The sequence below is a fragment of the Lonchura striata genome, chromosome 9 (genome assembly GCF_050655825.1).
Source record: "Lonchura striata isolate lonStrDom1 chromosome 9, ASM5065582v1, whole genome shotgun sequence".
NCBI lineage: Eukaryota > Metazoa > Chordata > Aves > Passeriformes > Estrildidae > Lonchura > Lonchura striata.
The window spans coordinates 2,448,449-2,464,540 of NC_140711.1; the positions used below are offsets into that span (position 1 = coordinate 2,448,449).

At 37.4% G+C, this 16,092-nt stretch overlaps 1 protein-coding gene across 34 annotated transcripts in view; it reads left to right on the forward strand.

The window, feature by feature from the left end:
- The window catches only part of PER2 (period circadian regulator 2), a 45,953-nt gene that overhangs the window by 5,014 nt on the left and 24,847 nt on the right, over positions 1 to 16,092 (forward strand). For 4 of the 34 annotated variants that reach the window (XM_085587505.1, XM_085587499.1, XM_085587508.1 and 1 more), the window contains exons 2-7: positions 1,645 to 1,701; positions 2,558 to 2,621; positions 4,482 to 4,734; positions 11,295 to 11,774; positions 12,554 to 12,622; positions 15,731 to 15,885. In XM_085587505.1, the coding sequence (XP_085443631.1) occupies positions 11,503 to 11,774; positions 12,554 to 12,622; positions 15,731 to 15,885 (496 nt within the window). In that variant the 5' untranslated portion in view covers positions 1,645 to 1,701; positions 2,558 to 2,621; positions 4,482 to 4,734; positions 11,295 to 11,502. Of the gene's footprint in view, positions 1 to 1,644; positions 1,702 to 2,557; positions 10,423 to 11,294; positions 11,775 to 12,553; positions 12,623 to 15,730; positions 15,886 to 16,092 lie in introns of all 34 variants that reach the window. The other 30 variants (XM_085587514.1, XM_021555756.4, XM_085587517.1 and 27 more) reach the window with 17 other exon arrangements.

Below are 16,092 nucleotides of genomic sequence, written 5' to 3' on the forward strand. Positions count from 1 at the left end.
AGATTTCCTTGTATAGATGAGTTTTTTACAAGTAGAACTGACTTTTAAAAAGTAGAACCAAAGCTACATTGCCTTTCTAGCACCCTGTCCTGAAAGAGAGGCAATTCAGTGTTAAATAACACCTGCAATTTATTGTAATTGAAGCTTAGGGAGACAAGATGAAGTGGTGAGGATGTCTAGTACTTGTCTTTTTTTCTTGGTTTCACTTCCTATCCTCCTTATTCCTTGCAGCTTTTGTATCTTAGTACAGTTTTTGTGCTTGACCTTATTACATGTACTTTTATGTTTCTGCTTAGCTTCTTTAATTGTACAAAGATCTTCAGTGTATAAAAGCACTTACTTGATTTCAGTTACATCTCTGCCATGGTTCTCCTGTGACTTGAGTACTAATACATCCAACTCCTGGGACAGGTACATGGTGTTTGTTAGGTTGCTGCACTTTGGAGTGGATTGTTAATGTGATGGGGACAAGGATTTATTTGGCACAGCATCTTCCAGAAGGGGACTTTGCTTCTGATTGAAATGTTGAATAGGTTGTGAACCACAGCAATGTCTGAGGAGCAGCATTAGCCTAGAACTACAGTAAATGTGGTGAAAGTATGTCCTTTTTCTTAAAGGAGTAGTAGATATGCAAATATATTGCTTAATGGGGATATCAACAAATACTAAAGTTGATGTATGGTATTAAGATACTTTTAAATCTAGTTTCACCTATAATAAAGGTGAAATACATGACTGCATGGCAGGATATTATAATTTTTCTCTCCTTTCTATAAAAACACTTGGCAACCTTTAATGTATAATTTTTTTCATTTTTTTCTAAAAGGGGCAAGAGTTGACATGTAAAAGTTAAGAGTTCTGACTATTGATGTTGTACGTAATTGTCTCTCCAGTTCCACTTGGGAAGACAGTGGCATTTTCTGGTTACAGAGAAAATAAGGTGTTTTTTAAAATCCACACTGCATGCAAATAATTTTATGTATCTTTAAGAAAGCACCTTTTTTTTAAGACTGGAAGCTGTAAAGAAGGGTGTCTAGAAAACAGTATGGGGCATGTGAAGGAGATGGTGTTTAGTGTCTTTACAAGATGTCTCAGCACAGGCTGCTCTTTGGATTTTTGTTTTCTAATGGCAAATACCCAACTTGTTGGCAATTAAACTTGGCTCTGCGCCAAGTCTCTTATTCAAGATGGAAGTATAAATTTGAGAGACAGTTTCTATTTTCTCTTGGGGATCAGTTTAGATCCATCATGGAGTCTTCAGCACAGGTGGTGGGGTTTAACAGCACAAGGAATTCTTACCTGAAAGGGTAAAATACTGTTTTTTCTAGACTGGCAGAAATGAGAATTTGGGGTGGTTTCTTACATTTATAAAGGGAACAGATTTCAGTGGGTAGTTATTCTGGGCGTTGCTCAAGGAACCAATGTAGAAGTTAGGTTACAGTAATGACTACTTTTATCAGTAGGATTTTGTTTCATTTCCTCTCATCTTGTATTTGTAGTCTTTATAATTGTTCTTCACCTGTGGAGGACAAATTTTTCATGACTTGACTTCTATTGCGTTATGAAATGGACTTGATTTATCTTTTATAATAAACTTGTATCTTGCTTACAAATCCTGATATACTTTTTTCCATTTTTTAATAGGAATATATTGATGACACTTTAATATTTGGAAAGACCATGATTAGTACATTCATTGAGGTGAGTGTTTTATGCTGTACCCAAGAAGGTGATTTGTGATATCACTTCTTTCTTAATGACTCTGAACTTGGGAGTGTGGGAGGTGTCTCTGTGATTTTTGTTATTGCTCTTTTGTGTACTTCCTTTGAAATGCAGTGTCAGAATGCCCAAAAATAGAGATCTTCAGGGCTTTAAGTTTCCAAAGACATGTTGCACAAATCATGAAGTATATCCTATGGCTTCTCTAAATCTTTATGAAACTGGAATTTAGTGTAGTGTCAGTATCAAGTGCTGCATCTGCGCTGTTTCCTGTGCAGGTGTTTATTAATAACTTCCATCTTTTTGATTGCTTTTGCAGGTGTTAAAGAACTTTCAATTATGAGGAAAATTTCGGGGTCCAGAAAACCAAGTGCCTACTGTTACTTAGATAATCAGGATGATAGCTCAGGAAGAAAAGGGAAAATATTATGCTTCTAACCTGAATTTAAAAAAGTCAGTCGTAACTTAGAACAGTATTATTTGGTTGGTTCTGCTTTGCTTTGAAAATTAAGGAAAGTTGATTGTTACTGGAGCCAAAAAGGGAAGCATAATTAAAGGAGAATGGTGTAGAAATGTAATCTGTGATGGAAGAAAATTTGTAATGTGCTTTCATTAATTGTGATCTAATGATGCCACAGGAGTGGTCCTAGATAGGAAAGACAGCTGATCTGGATAATACTGTAATATTGCAATACAGATTGAATTGTAACTGAGATTCTGAGCATTAACACTCTCTGTTCAGTCTAAATGATTGAGAAAAAAACCCAAACAATTCTGTTGTTCTATGGAAAATGTGATCTGAATAGGTTCTAAAAGCTGACTCTTTTTAATGCTGCAGGTGTGACTTCAGTTTTCTGCAGAAAGTGAACCTGGTTCAACTTGGTTTGCCTCCCGTATCACAGGTGTGTTCCTACAGCAGGGTTTTCACTTCTTCATAATATTTGAAGTCTTCTGTGCTTAGAATAGAGATATGTCAGTATGGAAGGAAATGAGGAAATGTCACAAGTTCTGTCTTCTTTGTGAACTGAACAAATTAGACTTCCTTCTGTGGAAAACCCTTTGCTGGAGATGCCATCTGTAGATGAACTCTTTTAGTGTTTTGGGACTTGGGCATACTCGATCACCTGTATATTTCCTCTGAAAAATAATAGAAAACAGGTAAAACTGGCTGCCTCTAATTCTGTTCGGACTGTTTAAATACAAGTCACTCAAACCAAGCATTTTGTTTCAGATAAAAATCCTGTTGGTGTAGATTTGTCTTACTTTACATTAAACTGTAGAAAGACTTATCATGAGAATTTTTAGTAGCTTACAAGGACTATTCTTTCTTAATGTTTTAATGTCTTCTTAAATATGTTAAATACATGAAACCAATATGATACACAATTAAAGTGGTACATGCTGCCGCTGTAAGTATATCTTCAAACTTAGACTTCTGAATACCTTTTTAACTTTTTTTTTTTAATTGAAATTTTACAGGGAGTTGAGTTAGTGTAAAGGAATTGCAAGAGCTGTCTTTAAACAAGGATTTAACTGTTGCTGAAAGACATTCCACGTTTCCAGTGTTCAGGCTAAAAACTGTGAAATCTGCACGTAGTTCTGGCTACAGCAATTTCTAACACTTCTTGTGATCAGAGATAAAACCTGTAATTTAAATACTGTATTATCAGTTTATAAAAACAGAAGCAAAACATTTAAAGAACCAGTGCTTACAGATTTATATCGTAATTTGAGTATTTTAGAACTTGTATTGGCTTCGTGATGTCATGCAGGATGGAATGTTGTGAATAAATTCTTCCTTTAGTCTGGCCAGCACAAATGTACTTTGAACAGTTGGTAGGCGTGCAGCCTGTTAAATTAAGGCATGCTAGCATGGCTGTCTTCCAGAGTGGTTAGCTTGGGATTTGAACACTGTTCCAAACATTTCTTCTGCGTATTCAGATGAAGCACTTAGAATGATGTAATTGTCTGCCACACAAATGTTGGTCTTCTGAACTTCTGATTTCTTTATACCATTTATTTGTGCCACATGGCAGTGGCATGCACCAACAGACTTAGTTTCCTAGATTTCATAGAAGCACTTTCAGTTTTTTTGTTTTTCATCAAAATTCCCAGTGTCTCTCTTGAGAAACTTTTTATTAGGAAGAATAATAGTGTTAATGGGCTTTGTTAGTACAGACTTCCGGCCTTAAAGAAACACTTTTTTGAGAGTGTGAGTGAGCGAGCACTGGAACAGATTGCCTAGAGTGACCATGGAATGTCCACTTTTGGAGATAGCCGAAAGTCATCTCTTGGTGGTCCTGAGCAGCCTGCTCTTAGGTAGCTCTGCATGAATAGGGAGTTGGACAAGGTACCTCCAGAAGTCTCTTTTGATCTCAATCATTGTGTGAAAATTTTGTAACTGCCTGGTAAAATCTTTAATACTCTTACCAATCCTACTGTGACAGGGAGCAATAAAACTATATTGCAACCAAAACTTGATGAGCACTTGGAGCTCCTGCTGACCACATCAGGCATTTGGCTCTGTGCCCTGATGGGGACGCCAGCCCTGTGTTCCCAGTGGTTGTGTCAGCCTGTGCAGACTGTACATAGTGTGATACCACTCTGATTGTGAATCCTAATGTTATTTTATCTCGTGCAGAACATGCACTTTAAAACTCTTTAAGACCTTATTTCAGAGCAAAAGTGTTTAAAATGCAAATTTGTGTATTCTTCCTTTGCTGTATGACAGTTTCATGTTTAACCAACATTTATCTACATAGGAGTGACATAGCTGTGAGCATCTCTCTGGTATCTGTTTGAAGAGGACACTGTTGGGGGGCCCAGGTATTTCTTTTATATTTTATAGTTATAGAGGTGTCCGGACTCTGTAATGGTCAAAGATTTCCAGTAGAAGAGGATGAGACAAGAATTAAATGCATGTGAGAGACTCTGGACCTAGGCACCTCATGCTTTTGATGCTAGCTGGGAGGGAGCTTGATAAACACTTTTGCCAACTTTTCATAGAACAAACAGGTAAGAAACACACGTAATTATTATGATTCATACTAGTAGAAAGATGCTTCCCCTCCTGCTCCTCTAGAGCTTATGCAGAAAATATATTGTTCTCTGTTTGTTATCTTTAAACTGGGGTTTCCGTCATATATATGTACTCACTCAGAGCAATATTTTGGTTATAAACTGGGAGTTACCTTATTTGAAGCTAAAGCATTTTGTAGCCTTAAACCTTATTCTTAAATTCAGGTTTTAGTTTCTTCAGCAAGGAAACAATGTGGCTGGAAGCATCCTCACTGTGGATGCCAGGGCCCTGATCTGATGCTGACTTCTTCCTGTGTAGGTGCTGCTATAAATTCACGGTGGCACTTGGATGGTTCTGGAACAAGGCTGTGTCTTGATCAGTTCCCTTTGAAAAGTGGCAGCTGAAAGCAGTGGTTAATGAAGATGACCCTTATAAGGCAAATAAGAGTCTTGTGTTCAGGATTTTCTTGAGCTGAAAGGTGAATCCTGATAGAAAAGTTGTGAAATTAATATTGTGAAATTCAGATTTTATGGGAACGTTTGTGGTATACTAGAGGTTGATAATTTTATTGACACTGACATCTCATTGCTTGTTTAGAAAAAGAGCAAAACTTGTTCACGATTATCTGGAGTGAGTTAAGTAATCTAGTAAAAAAGTTTCCTTTTTTTAAGTAAAAAGATCTTGCAATAAATTATTGAGCATCTTTGTTATGGTTTCATATAATATGAGAATATTGCCATCTTTTCCCTTCCCCCTTCCTAGAAAAGTCCTAGTGAAGGTATTTGTTAATTGCTTGCCAGGAAAACACAAAGCTCTCAATGTTGGTGAAGTTGCACAGTGAACAAGTCACTTCTTGGATTATTGTTTGTTTTCCAACATTTTCTCTTAATGTTTTTTAACTCCTAAGCGTTTAATTATTGTCTAATTGCACAGAGAGAATGCATTCATTGTAGATGTTAATTTTCAATCATATCTAGAATTGCATGATCTGACTAAACTCTTGCTAGTTATTTGTCATCTAAATAAAAAAACTTCTATAGTTTTGCAAAGCAAAAATCTGGAAGACATTTGGAAACCTTTCTTGTTGACAAGATCTTCAGTAAAATTTAATCCATTAGGAATGTCTCCCATAGGTTCTAGTACAGTTAAGAATACCTGAATATTCACATGTCTAAGGCATAAAATGTAGTGTGGCTCTTGCTTTTTTTGGGAATATTGGTAAGTTGATAGTAGTTGCGAATTTAGACTCAAATCATGAGATGTTTGCCTCTTACTCAGTTCTTGAATTGGATAATTTTGACTCTGGATTGTTAGTTTCTCATCCTTTATATGCCAGTACTAAACACGATAGTTTTTTGTGTGAAAAAAAAAATCTGGAAAAATCTGTTCTCTGAATATAACCAGATCTCTGCCAAAACAAGATTTTTGGGTTTACAGTTATTGTTTCAGAAGAAATCTGCCTCCTTGGTGTTCTACAACCCTTCTTAAGGGTGTTTTTCACAAACAAGCTCAATTACTTTCAGCATTTGACCATACGTATTTTGGTGTGCTTTTTTGGTGACGTTAAAGTTCAGGCTGTTTCCTTTGTCTTACTGCAGAATAAAGGAGCAACTGTAGGTAATGAATAACCAGCAGACCTTTGCTGCATATCTAACCTGGCAAATCAATGCCTACGTTTGTCCTTAGTGCTCAGTGGAATCATGGTGCCTTTCACACACTGCATCAGGATCTTGGAAAGCTCTAGTCTTTGCCAGAGAGAATAGAATTGGGTTTTTTGAGCTAGCTGCTGTAAAATCAGGCTTAGCTGGTGCCAGTTTAATTTTTAAAAAGTTTTTATTTATAGAGTCAAAATAGACATCCCTTAAAAGTTTATAAGATGGAGCAGAAAATAAAGAAAAGCCTGGCTTCTTTCAGTATCAAGCCTAAAAGAGCTCTTCATGTTTCCATGTTGCGATGCTTACTGAACTTGGTATGGGATGTAATTGCCTTCCTCAAAGTGGTAACGAGAGAGAACCTCAGACTGGGAAAACATGCAAGCTTTTGCCTTCCAGTGTTGTTTGGTTAGTGATTGGGAATTCATTCAAGCATGTGAGTGGGATGAATATGTGCAATTTATTCTGTCATTTTCCCTGAGATTAGTTTCAAAGATAATTAATCCCTTTGTGCTGTCTGACCGTCTGTGCTCCTGAAGTGTTCTCGCAGTGCTGGTGTCTGCATGCAGATGTTCCACTTAAAGCTCTTGCTCTGCTCAGAGTGAAGCCTGGCCAGCTGCATCACTTCTTATCTAAATTGCAGAGCATAGTGGAGGGCTATTGGCAGCCTGAGCTTTTTTCACAGTTACTCCTATCTCTTCTAAAAAAGTATCTCCAAAGTTAGTGCATATATTAACATCACATTATAAATTAAAAAAGCACCAAGATTCCCCCAAATAGGTAAAGCCTTGTTTTAGGAAGGGTTCACTTTCTTCAGAAGCTCTTGAAAGTTTATCATAATATTTTTCTTGTTCCTTCCTCTTTACTCTTCCTGTATTCCTTATTCTGGTATGTTCCTCTGGCACTGAGGCTTTTGAGATTTTGAAACTGAAGAAATTTTGTGTAAGACTGACTTTCAGTGACGTTAATCTTCTAGTCTTGCCTAAGAAAACCATTCCAGCCCAAACTGAGCCAGTTCTTTTTGAAACATACCCTTAAAGATGACAAACTTGTGTTTTCTCCATTACTCCAATACTCTGTTTTGGTGTTTTTTTTTTTTTTTCTGGTTGTCCTTGTGATCTAAATTGTAGTCACTATAATGTAGTTATTAGTTGTGTAAAAGCTGCAGAAGTTGTGGCATGTTGTTAGTTAGAACCAGAAGTAACACGACTGAGTTGCTTCTTGACAGAAATTTCTGCCAGGTATCAAGAGGAAAAAAGTTCACATAGTATCTCCTAAGGGTCAGTGTCTATTTCTTTTCTGTTGGTGACTGTCTGAATTTGTACTCATTCCTTAAAATAAAAATGTTTTTTAAAACATTGACTGTCATTAAATCAATCAACTGTTGTTTCAGTAGTTACAGGAAATTCCTCAATAGTTATTGGATAGCATACAGATTTATTTATTTATTTATTTTGGGAACGATTCTCTACCCTCAGGAAACACTGCTGAAGTTTCCTACAGATACCTGGCAGAAGCTAATCTGAGTGTCATGGAAAGAAGGGAGGAGATGATATTTGGAGGTGGAAAAAATTACTCACCAGTGGTTTAACAACTAAGAATTTCAAACTGTAAGACTGTACATGCTAGCTATGGCATATTTTTATTGCCTCTTAGACTTCTAAAGATTACAGAAAATACTTCGGGAAAATAATTTTCCAAGGAAAGGTTGTGTCAAAAAAAGTATTTGTGAACAATTCTCATGGCTGGAAATACTACAGCACATGTAATCCTCTCTGGCATCAGAATTCAGGAGGCTTCTTGTGCCTAAAGACTAAACCACAAAATACTTACATCAGAGTAGGAAAGCTGTGGCACAGTCATTGCTCTTCCTATAAATAGCACAATTTTACTAATACTGCATTACTGCTATATTGGGCTAATTGCCTTCAGAGAATTTAGGGCTATTCTGAGAGTCTGTCTTTGGTAGTTCATGCTTATAAACCTATCAGTAGTGATTTACATAGTTTGCTTTATATGAGTAAATATAGCAGCACAAAGTTGTTGTTTTTTTTAGTTTTTTATTTTGTGAGAGCTCTTTCTCCCTATCTCTAAAGAAAACATGATTTCCTAACAGACAGTGGTGTTTTGATTATGGCAGTATTTTTTCTCATGTATCTAAACCTCTTTCTAAGTAGCATTTTGTCAGGAAAATAGGAAGAAACTCCAAACTTGGGTACAGAATATAGGATGAGAAATTGTAGATCTTGCCTTACATTTGTACACCTCAGACCTCCTTTAAGGCAATGCTGTGAGTGCCTTTTTTCTTAAAGCTTCACTTGAATCATGATGGGGTTAATTACCTTCACTCATGGAACTCTCCATAGAGATTTACAACCTTGGTGTCCTCCGAGAAGTAACAGGATAAATGACACGTGGGAAATGGCTTTTGAGAGGCTGCAGTTACTTAAGCAGACGTGCTCTGATCTGCACAGCAGTGGGAAGAGCATCCCCTGGGTGCAAAGGGATCAACACATTTTTGTGGAAAACGAATCTGTAGAGAATTCGACAAGATGGCTTTACAAATAAGGCTAAATATTTTAGAGAAATAGAACTAAGAAAGATGCATTGTAGTAGGACTCATGAGAAGTAATTTTAGATTATTAGCTTTAAACCATTTACAACATATTGTGACTAAAGCTGAAAGGCCAAAAAGCGTTTATAATGTATTGTAATTAGGAAATAGTTGACTTCTGATTGTGATGGTGTGAATAATAACATCTGTATTGTCTCACCTTTCTCATGAGACTGAAAATGGAATAAAAGTGTTTAAAATTCCTCTCAGTTGCCCCATGTCTGGGTCAGAAGAGGGCTCAATCCCCCACCTTTCAGGCCGCTGCTGTCCGTGCAGGAATTGCCCGTGCCCCGTTCCGCGGGGCTCTCCGGGCGGGTTTGGTGCCTGTCCCCCCGCCAGGCTGGCCGAGCTCGGCCCTGCCCTGCAGCCCTGGGCTCACGGACAGCGCCTGGCCGAGCCGCGGAGCCCCGCTCCCCGAGTGTCCCGGCAGGGCACGGGCAGTGTCAGCTCCTTGTGGCACTGAGAGCAAGCCCCAGGTGAGCTATCTGACCCAGTTAATCATTGGCCACCAGAGAATGTGCCATTGTCACATAATCCTGCAGTTTCATCTCGGAGCAAATACTGTTTTATCGCATGCTCTGCTTATGTAATTTCCAAGACAGAAGTGGTTAACCTTAGTCCTGGGAAAAAACTGTCCGAGCTCCTGAGGGGGAATTCAGTGCCTGGGTACAGTGTTCAATACAGCAGCATCACAGGAGGTCTGTTTTATCTGCATTAAAATACCTGAAGGGAATACCTGCAGAAGGAAAAAGTATATTTTACTCTACTGAAAGGCATTTTTCTATTATCACCTATAATAATATAATTCACTTGTGAATTATATACACCTATAATTATTTACCTATAATTCACTTGTGAATAAACTTGTAGGGAAAGAAAATTATTTCTATCTTTATACCATTACTGATAGCTTAAGTGAATGTCCTTAAACTGTACTTTTAAATGAAAGCAGCTCTCTTGCATATTATTTTGACCAAATGAGGAGTTAAGTAGTGTTTTCTGGAAAATGCAAAATAAATGTAAAATGCTTGGAAAAACATCAATTAGGAGGGTAAGAAAATAGCTTCCATGTGGTATTGCTTTGAGGGGAGTTGAATCATGGTGTGTTTTAAATTACTATTGTGAATGTTTTCCATTACAGTCTTTTCTTAAATACCTAAATATTTATTTATTTATGTGTTTAAGACAAAACTGCTGTAGTTAATATTAACAGAACTGGGTTGTGAATTTTTTCTTATTCACTGTTATAACATTCGAAGGCTTATTAGTTAATAATTGTAATCTTGAATATTTTAAAGGGACAAAGAGGAAGGAACACACATTGTTCTGTTGTCTTGAAAACAACAGAGGTTCTCAACAAAGACTCTTAGTTCATGGTTTTGCACTGTTGTCTCGGAGTTGCTGAAATGGATGAGGATGTGAGTCAGGTTAAATATGATCTTTTTAAAAGATAAATAAAGTTTAACTGCTCTCCAGTACTTCTCTTTTGATGATACTTCAGTACTGGTCTGTCCTTGATTCATCTCTGTATACAGTCTGATTTTTGAGCCTGGTGCATCAGAATTTGTTTTAAAAGTAGGGTTTTTTTTGTTTTAACCTTACTTTTCCAATAAATTTTTATCATACACCCCAAATTAGTGGTAATCAGTAGATAAAATTATTCTCAGGGTTATTAATGCCTTAGAATTTTTGGTGGTGGTGATTAGGTGTGTTTATGTGTTTAGTTTCCCTGTTCCTGCTGTATGTTCTGTCTGTTCACCTACATGGATTTTGTATAAAGAAATAAATTAAAAGTACAGTAGTTTTCCTTCCAAACTGATCTTAAGAAAACCAAACCCCAATATAAAACAGAAGACTAATCCAAATTACCTCTAAACCAAATAAGCGATGCTCTGATGTCTGAATAGAATTTTTTTCTTTATCAAGATAAACTGAAAGGCAGTGGAATGGCACTGAAACTCATAATAGTGATTATCCAAATCTATATTGTCTATTGTCAGCAATACTGACAAGTATTAAGTAAAAAAAATAGAAAACAAGGGAGCATGTAATCTTTTCAGGATGTTTTCCATGTTTATTCAGCTTTCTTCTGTGTGGTTTTTTACCTATTTCATGATAAAACATTATGAGATTTTCAATTTAACTGACAAATTTCACCATTCAAATGCTGAATATATTAACCATGCATGTAATTTTTTACTTTATTCAAATCAAATATCAGTGTGAATTCCAGTTTGTCAGCAAGGCAAACAAGAAAATATTTTTTTTTCTTCCTTCCCTTCCTCCTCAGATTTGTGCATCTGTATTTCCAATACAGAGTGAAAATTCTGAAAATGGCTTGATTTGCTCTTGGTCTTGGCTGTGTTTCTGATGAGTGTCCCACGGACTCTGTCAAGTTCTGGGGGTTCTCCTCTAGCACTGAGGAGCAGAACCCTGAGCAGCAGCCTGGCATCAGTGGAAACGTTTTTCTGTCATTCTCCTTAAAAGAGCAGCTCAAGATGAGTGACTATTCTGGACTTCCAAGTGACCACAGCCAGATGATTGCTGAAGACTCAGAAATTCAAGCAAAGCCTGAACACTCGCATGAAGTTCTTCAGGAAGATATTGAAATGAGCAGTGGCTCTAGTGGAAATGATTCCAGTGGAAATGACTCCAGTGGAAATGACACAAATGAAAACTATTCAAGTGGGCATGATTCTCATGGTCATGAATCTGATGAAAATGGGAAGGATTCAGCAATGCTTATGGAATCTTCAGACTGTCATAAAAGGTAGTAGCTATTATTAAATACATTTTGCTTTTCTTTTTGCCCCTAAAGACTTTTTACATTTGAATCAATATTTCTAAATAATAACTAAGATATAAAGCCTCTTCAGCATGGAGCTGAGCGTGGTACTTAAGTTGTACTCTCATGTGATGTAAATTATGTAATATAATTAATAAAGGAAAGGTCTCTGGTGTTGGTATTTGCATTGCCAGCATAATTGGCATCTTTCTTCTCATCCAGTGAGTGTTTGACTTACCTTATTTATTTTCTTGTAAACCAACTTTTAAAACCTGATAAGAATCAGTTGATTCTTATGTGTGAGGATGCAACATATGCTATTTTAATATTTTCAATAATAGTTTACTGGACAGAGCAAAGCTATGTTAAGAACGACCTCTGTAGTAGTCCTGTGAGGAGCAGGGTGTTGGGACTCAGTGATCCTTATGGTCCTTTTCAACTCAAGCTATTCTGTGGTGCATAGATAAATGTTTATGACTTTAGTGCCCACTTGTTGTACCATGCAGAAGCTTTTAAAATTTTGGGTTGGGGTTCGGGGCTTTTGTTTGTTTTTGTCGGGGAGGATTTTTGGTAGTTGTTTTGGGTTTGTTTTGGTTTTTTGTTTGGTTGGTTTTTTGGGTTTTTTTGGGGATTTTTTTTTTGGTTGATTCTTTGGGTTTTTTTGGGTAGCCAGTCATTAATAGGAAAATAAAAAGCTACAATGAACAACAACATTTATGTTAGGTTTTCAGATATTAATCCTTTTCCTCTTTTCCTTATTCTAGTTCAAGCTCAAATGCATTTAGTCTGATGATTGCAAACTCTGAACACAATCAGTCCAGCAGTGGATGCAGGTAAATTAATGAGCATATGTTTTTCAGTAATATGCTAAATGCTGAAAACTAAATAATGTCGTATTTTGGGGTTTTTGTTTTGTTTTGCCTCAACCTGGATGATTACACAAGACATCCTAGGCTTTGATTTCTTCCTGTCCATAATCAGTCACATCTCATATTAACCACTTGATGAAATTACAGCTTTTTGTTGCTGTTCCATGTGAGTTTTGTGGTAACCTTTTGAAGCCCTATTACTTTATTTTGATTTGGTAGCTTAGCTTTGTAATTTTTATTTTTTTGTGGGTCCCTTTGAATATTGCTTCAGTTACAGTTACAGTAGCTTTTGAATTTTTTTTTTTGCTCTTCAGAATTTGGTCTGAACCTGGTGGTTTGTCAAGATCAGAATTCACCATTGAGCTGGGTTACTCCTGGTGTCCAGCAGCTGTATCACCTGCCTCTCCAGCAAATCCATTTGCTGGTATTCAAGGCCCCAGGGTGTAAGGATAAATGATACACAGACACTATCTGCAGGAATTAAACCCTGTGTATGGAGTCTGCTTCTGTCCCTCATAGCCTTGAAAAGCCTGGTAGCTTGAAGGCTTATATTTAGACACTTCAGAGTATCCTGCTGCACTTGTTTTTTTAAATCAACTTTTAAGTCAGATCAGGAGATCAAAGCCTGGTCCTGAGAAGATCAGAGATATCTAGCTCTAGAGCATGTTGATGTTAAGACCCATATCTAAGACCTGCCTACCTGAATGTCTTTCTATCTGATGCAGTTCCTAGAAAAGTGGCAAATTCAAATTACTCCTATGCATCATTTGGTGTGTGTTCAACATATTTTCTATGTCTGCCTTGCATGCACATGGATTTTGTTCCATGCTGTATTTTCAACTGGAAATTGTGATCCAGAATTTGTGTTGCTTACTGTGAGAGTAAGCCAAAGGCATTTCTTAATCATTGTTTCCCATGGATTTCGTTTTCTTCACTGTGAGATCTTGAAAGGGGTTTAGTTAGTACAGTTTTTTTTGGTGTTTCACTTTTAAATTTCATTAATAGCTCTCTGCTCAGAAATAATTAAGAATCCAGATAGTAGTGTGTTCTCCCCAGCCATCAGGCATTGTGCTAGAGGGTTACAGAGCAGAACTGATCATCATTTGGGACTGTGAGACTGAAGATATCTAGAGAATGATCTTCAAAGAGAAGACTAAAATAGTCTGATATACTACTTATTTTTGTAGGCTCGATCTTTGATTCAGATGACCAGGGTTTGCATTCAGTATTGGTGCCAACCGACAGCTCTAGTTTAATATTTGTAGGTGCCTTTCCAATTTTCTGTCTGCAAAAAGCAAAATGAAAAGCTCTTATCTTTATAAGCTTGCGTATTCTGTCCTCTTCAAGTCACACCTTCCCTGTGGCTGCCTGCTGTGCCTGATGCTACTGCACTCTGGAAAAACAGTCTGGAGTTGTGGAACTTATTTTCCAAGAATATCCGTATTCTGTATTTGCTGCTGCCGTAGCTGATTTGGAAACATTTTTGGTTTTGCAGAAGAATCTGACCACTCTTGTGAAGCAGTCTGCACTCTGAGAGTACAAACCAGCAGTGTGCTCAGTTATTTCATAATCTTTCCTCTCTCTTTTTCCCAACTGCCAGCATGAAGGGTTCTTCTATGAAACTCTGTTAACAAAGCCCTGTTTGATTGCAGCAGTCTGAACTGTCAAGCCACGTTGTACACGTGATTTTAATACACAGCATGAACATCATGTTTCCCAACTGAGTACTATAGACTTTTGTTTGATCCCTTGCCATTAGTTCTTGGTACAAAATGGCCAGTGAGTAAATGAATGCTGCGTGTCTCACAGTGCATTGTGATGGAAGCAAGAACAATGTGTATTCTCTAGTACAGCTTTGTCACTTTGCAAGCATTTTTGGTAAAATACCCAGCACCTGTCAGATGATTTATTTACCTTTACAAGCTCTTAAAACTTCTCAGAAAAGTGTTCACAAATCCTCTTGAAAATGACTTGGCAGCTGAATCCACTTTCCTGGCTGTTTCAGTCAGGCAGAGCAGTTGCCAGGACTATTGTTTCCACAGCAGTGCCCAGGGTAACTTCTTACAGATTATCAGCCATGACAATCAGGTGTTAAGAGAAGACTTTCCTTTGGAAAGGGAAAAAAATTCAGGAAGATTTAGGAACAGCTCTATAATCCTGTTGATCATTCTGAATGAAATGATCAGCTTTTAAAATCTCCAATGCAAAAGACAAGGTGATTTATCATTTTAACTCCTTCCTAACCATCTGCCATCCATCTTTGCTAACCTCTCCCTCACTTCCCTTACCTCCTTTTTTCTTCCTTTGTCGTTGTGTCAGCACGTCTCAATAATGAGGAGAGATACGAGGAACTGGAAAGGAAGGTGATTCCTTTCTGATATTGGCACTGGTAGTCTCTGTAGTTTGTCCTTCTCCACTGAGACAGCTCTTCTGAACATGCACCTGAGACCTGTGAATGCAGCTTCTGTCTCCAGCCTCCTCTGATCTTTTCCTTACTAATTTAGTCAGAGTTTCTTTATCTTATTTAATGTGTTGCCATGCTTAGGTGGGATACATTATTCAAAGGATTTCTCCATTTGTTTTGTTAACTTGATGCTCTCCCACTGCCATTCCCTTTTCAGGGACCTTTCTTAAGAAAACCTGGTTGAACAGGAGGTGAAGACTTGAATGGACCTCCTGCTTCTCTCCTTTGGAGTCCATGAGCATTTCTGAGTTTGATTTTGAAAGGAACTAAGGGAAATAACACTAAAAAGGGAAGAGGGGGACTCTAGCAAAGAGAAAAAAAAAAAAAAAGAGATTCTGTGGTGCTTGGGCATATGTCCTGTTGCACATACAGAGCCCATTTTACAAATACACTCCAGGTGGTGGTAAATCTTTCATTTTAAATGGTCACATAAGAATTTCCTTAAGTTCTGGAAGCTGATACAGAATGAGTACTGGCAAAGTCAGTGAGGCTAGTGGTAGAAATTGATGTGGGTGACAAGTGCCAGAGTACCTTTGGGCTTCTCTGTGGATGATGTGTCACTTCAAGCATTCAAGTGATGTTGTGTTTTTTGTTTTTTCATCTTACAGTAGTGAGCAATCCACTAAAGCCAAAACACAAAAGGAATTGCTGAAAACACTGCAGGAGCTGAAAGCTCACCTTCCTTCTGAGAAGAGAGTCAAAGGCAAATCCAGTGTCCTAACGACGCTGAAATATGCCCTTAAAAGCATTAAACAAGTTAAAGGTAATAAAGCGTGATACTGCCTAGAAAATGCCAACCTGGCTAAAGTGAAACTTTCAAAATAGGAGTTTAAATAAACGTAGATCTACACAGAGAACTGTACTATGACTGAAAACCTTTCTAACCAAATACTTTTCATTTTGTTCCTATTTGTTGGCTTTGTTAACTTTTGTTCCTTTGGGAGTTGAAGGAGCTCTCTAGAGGCTTGGT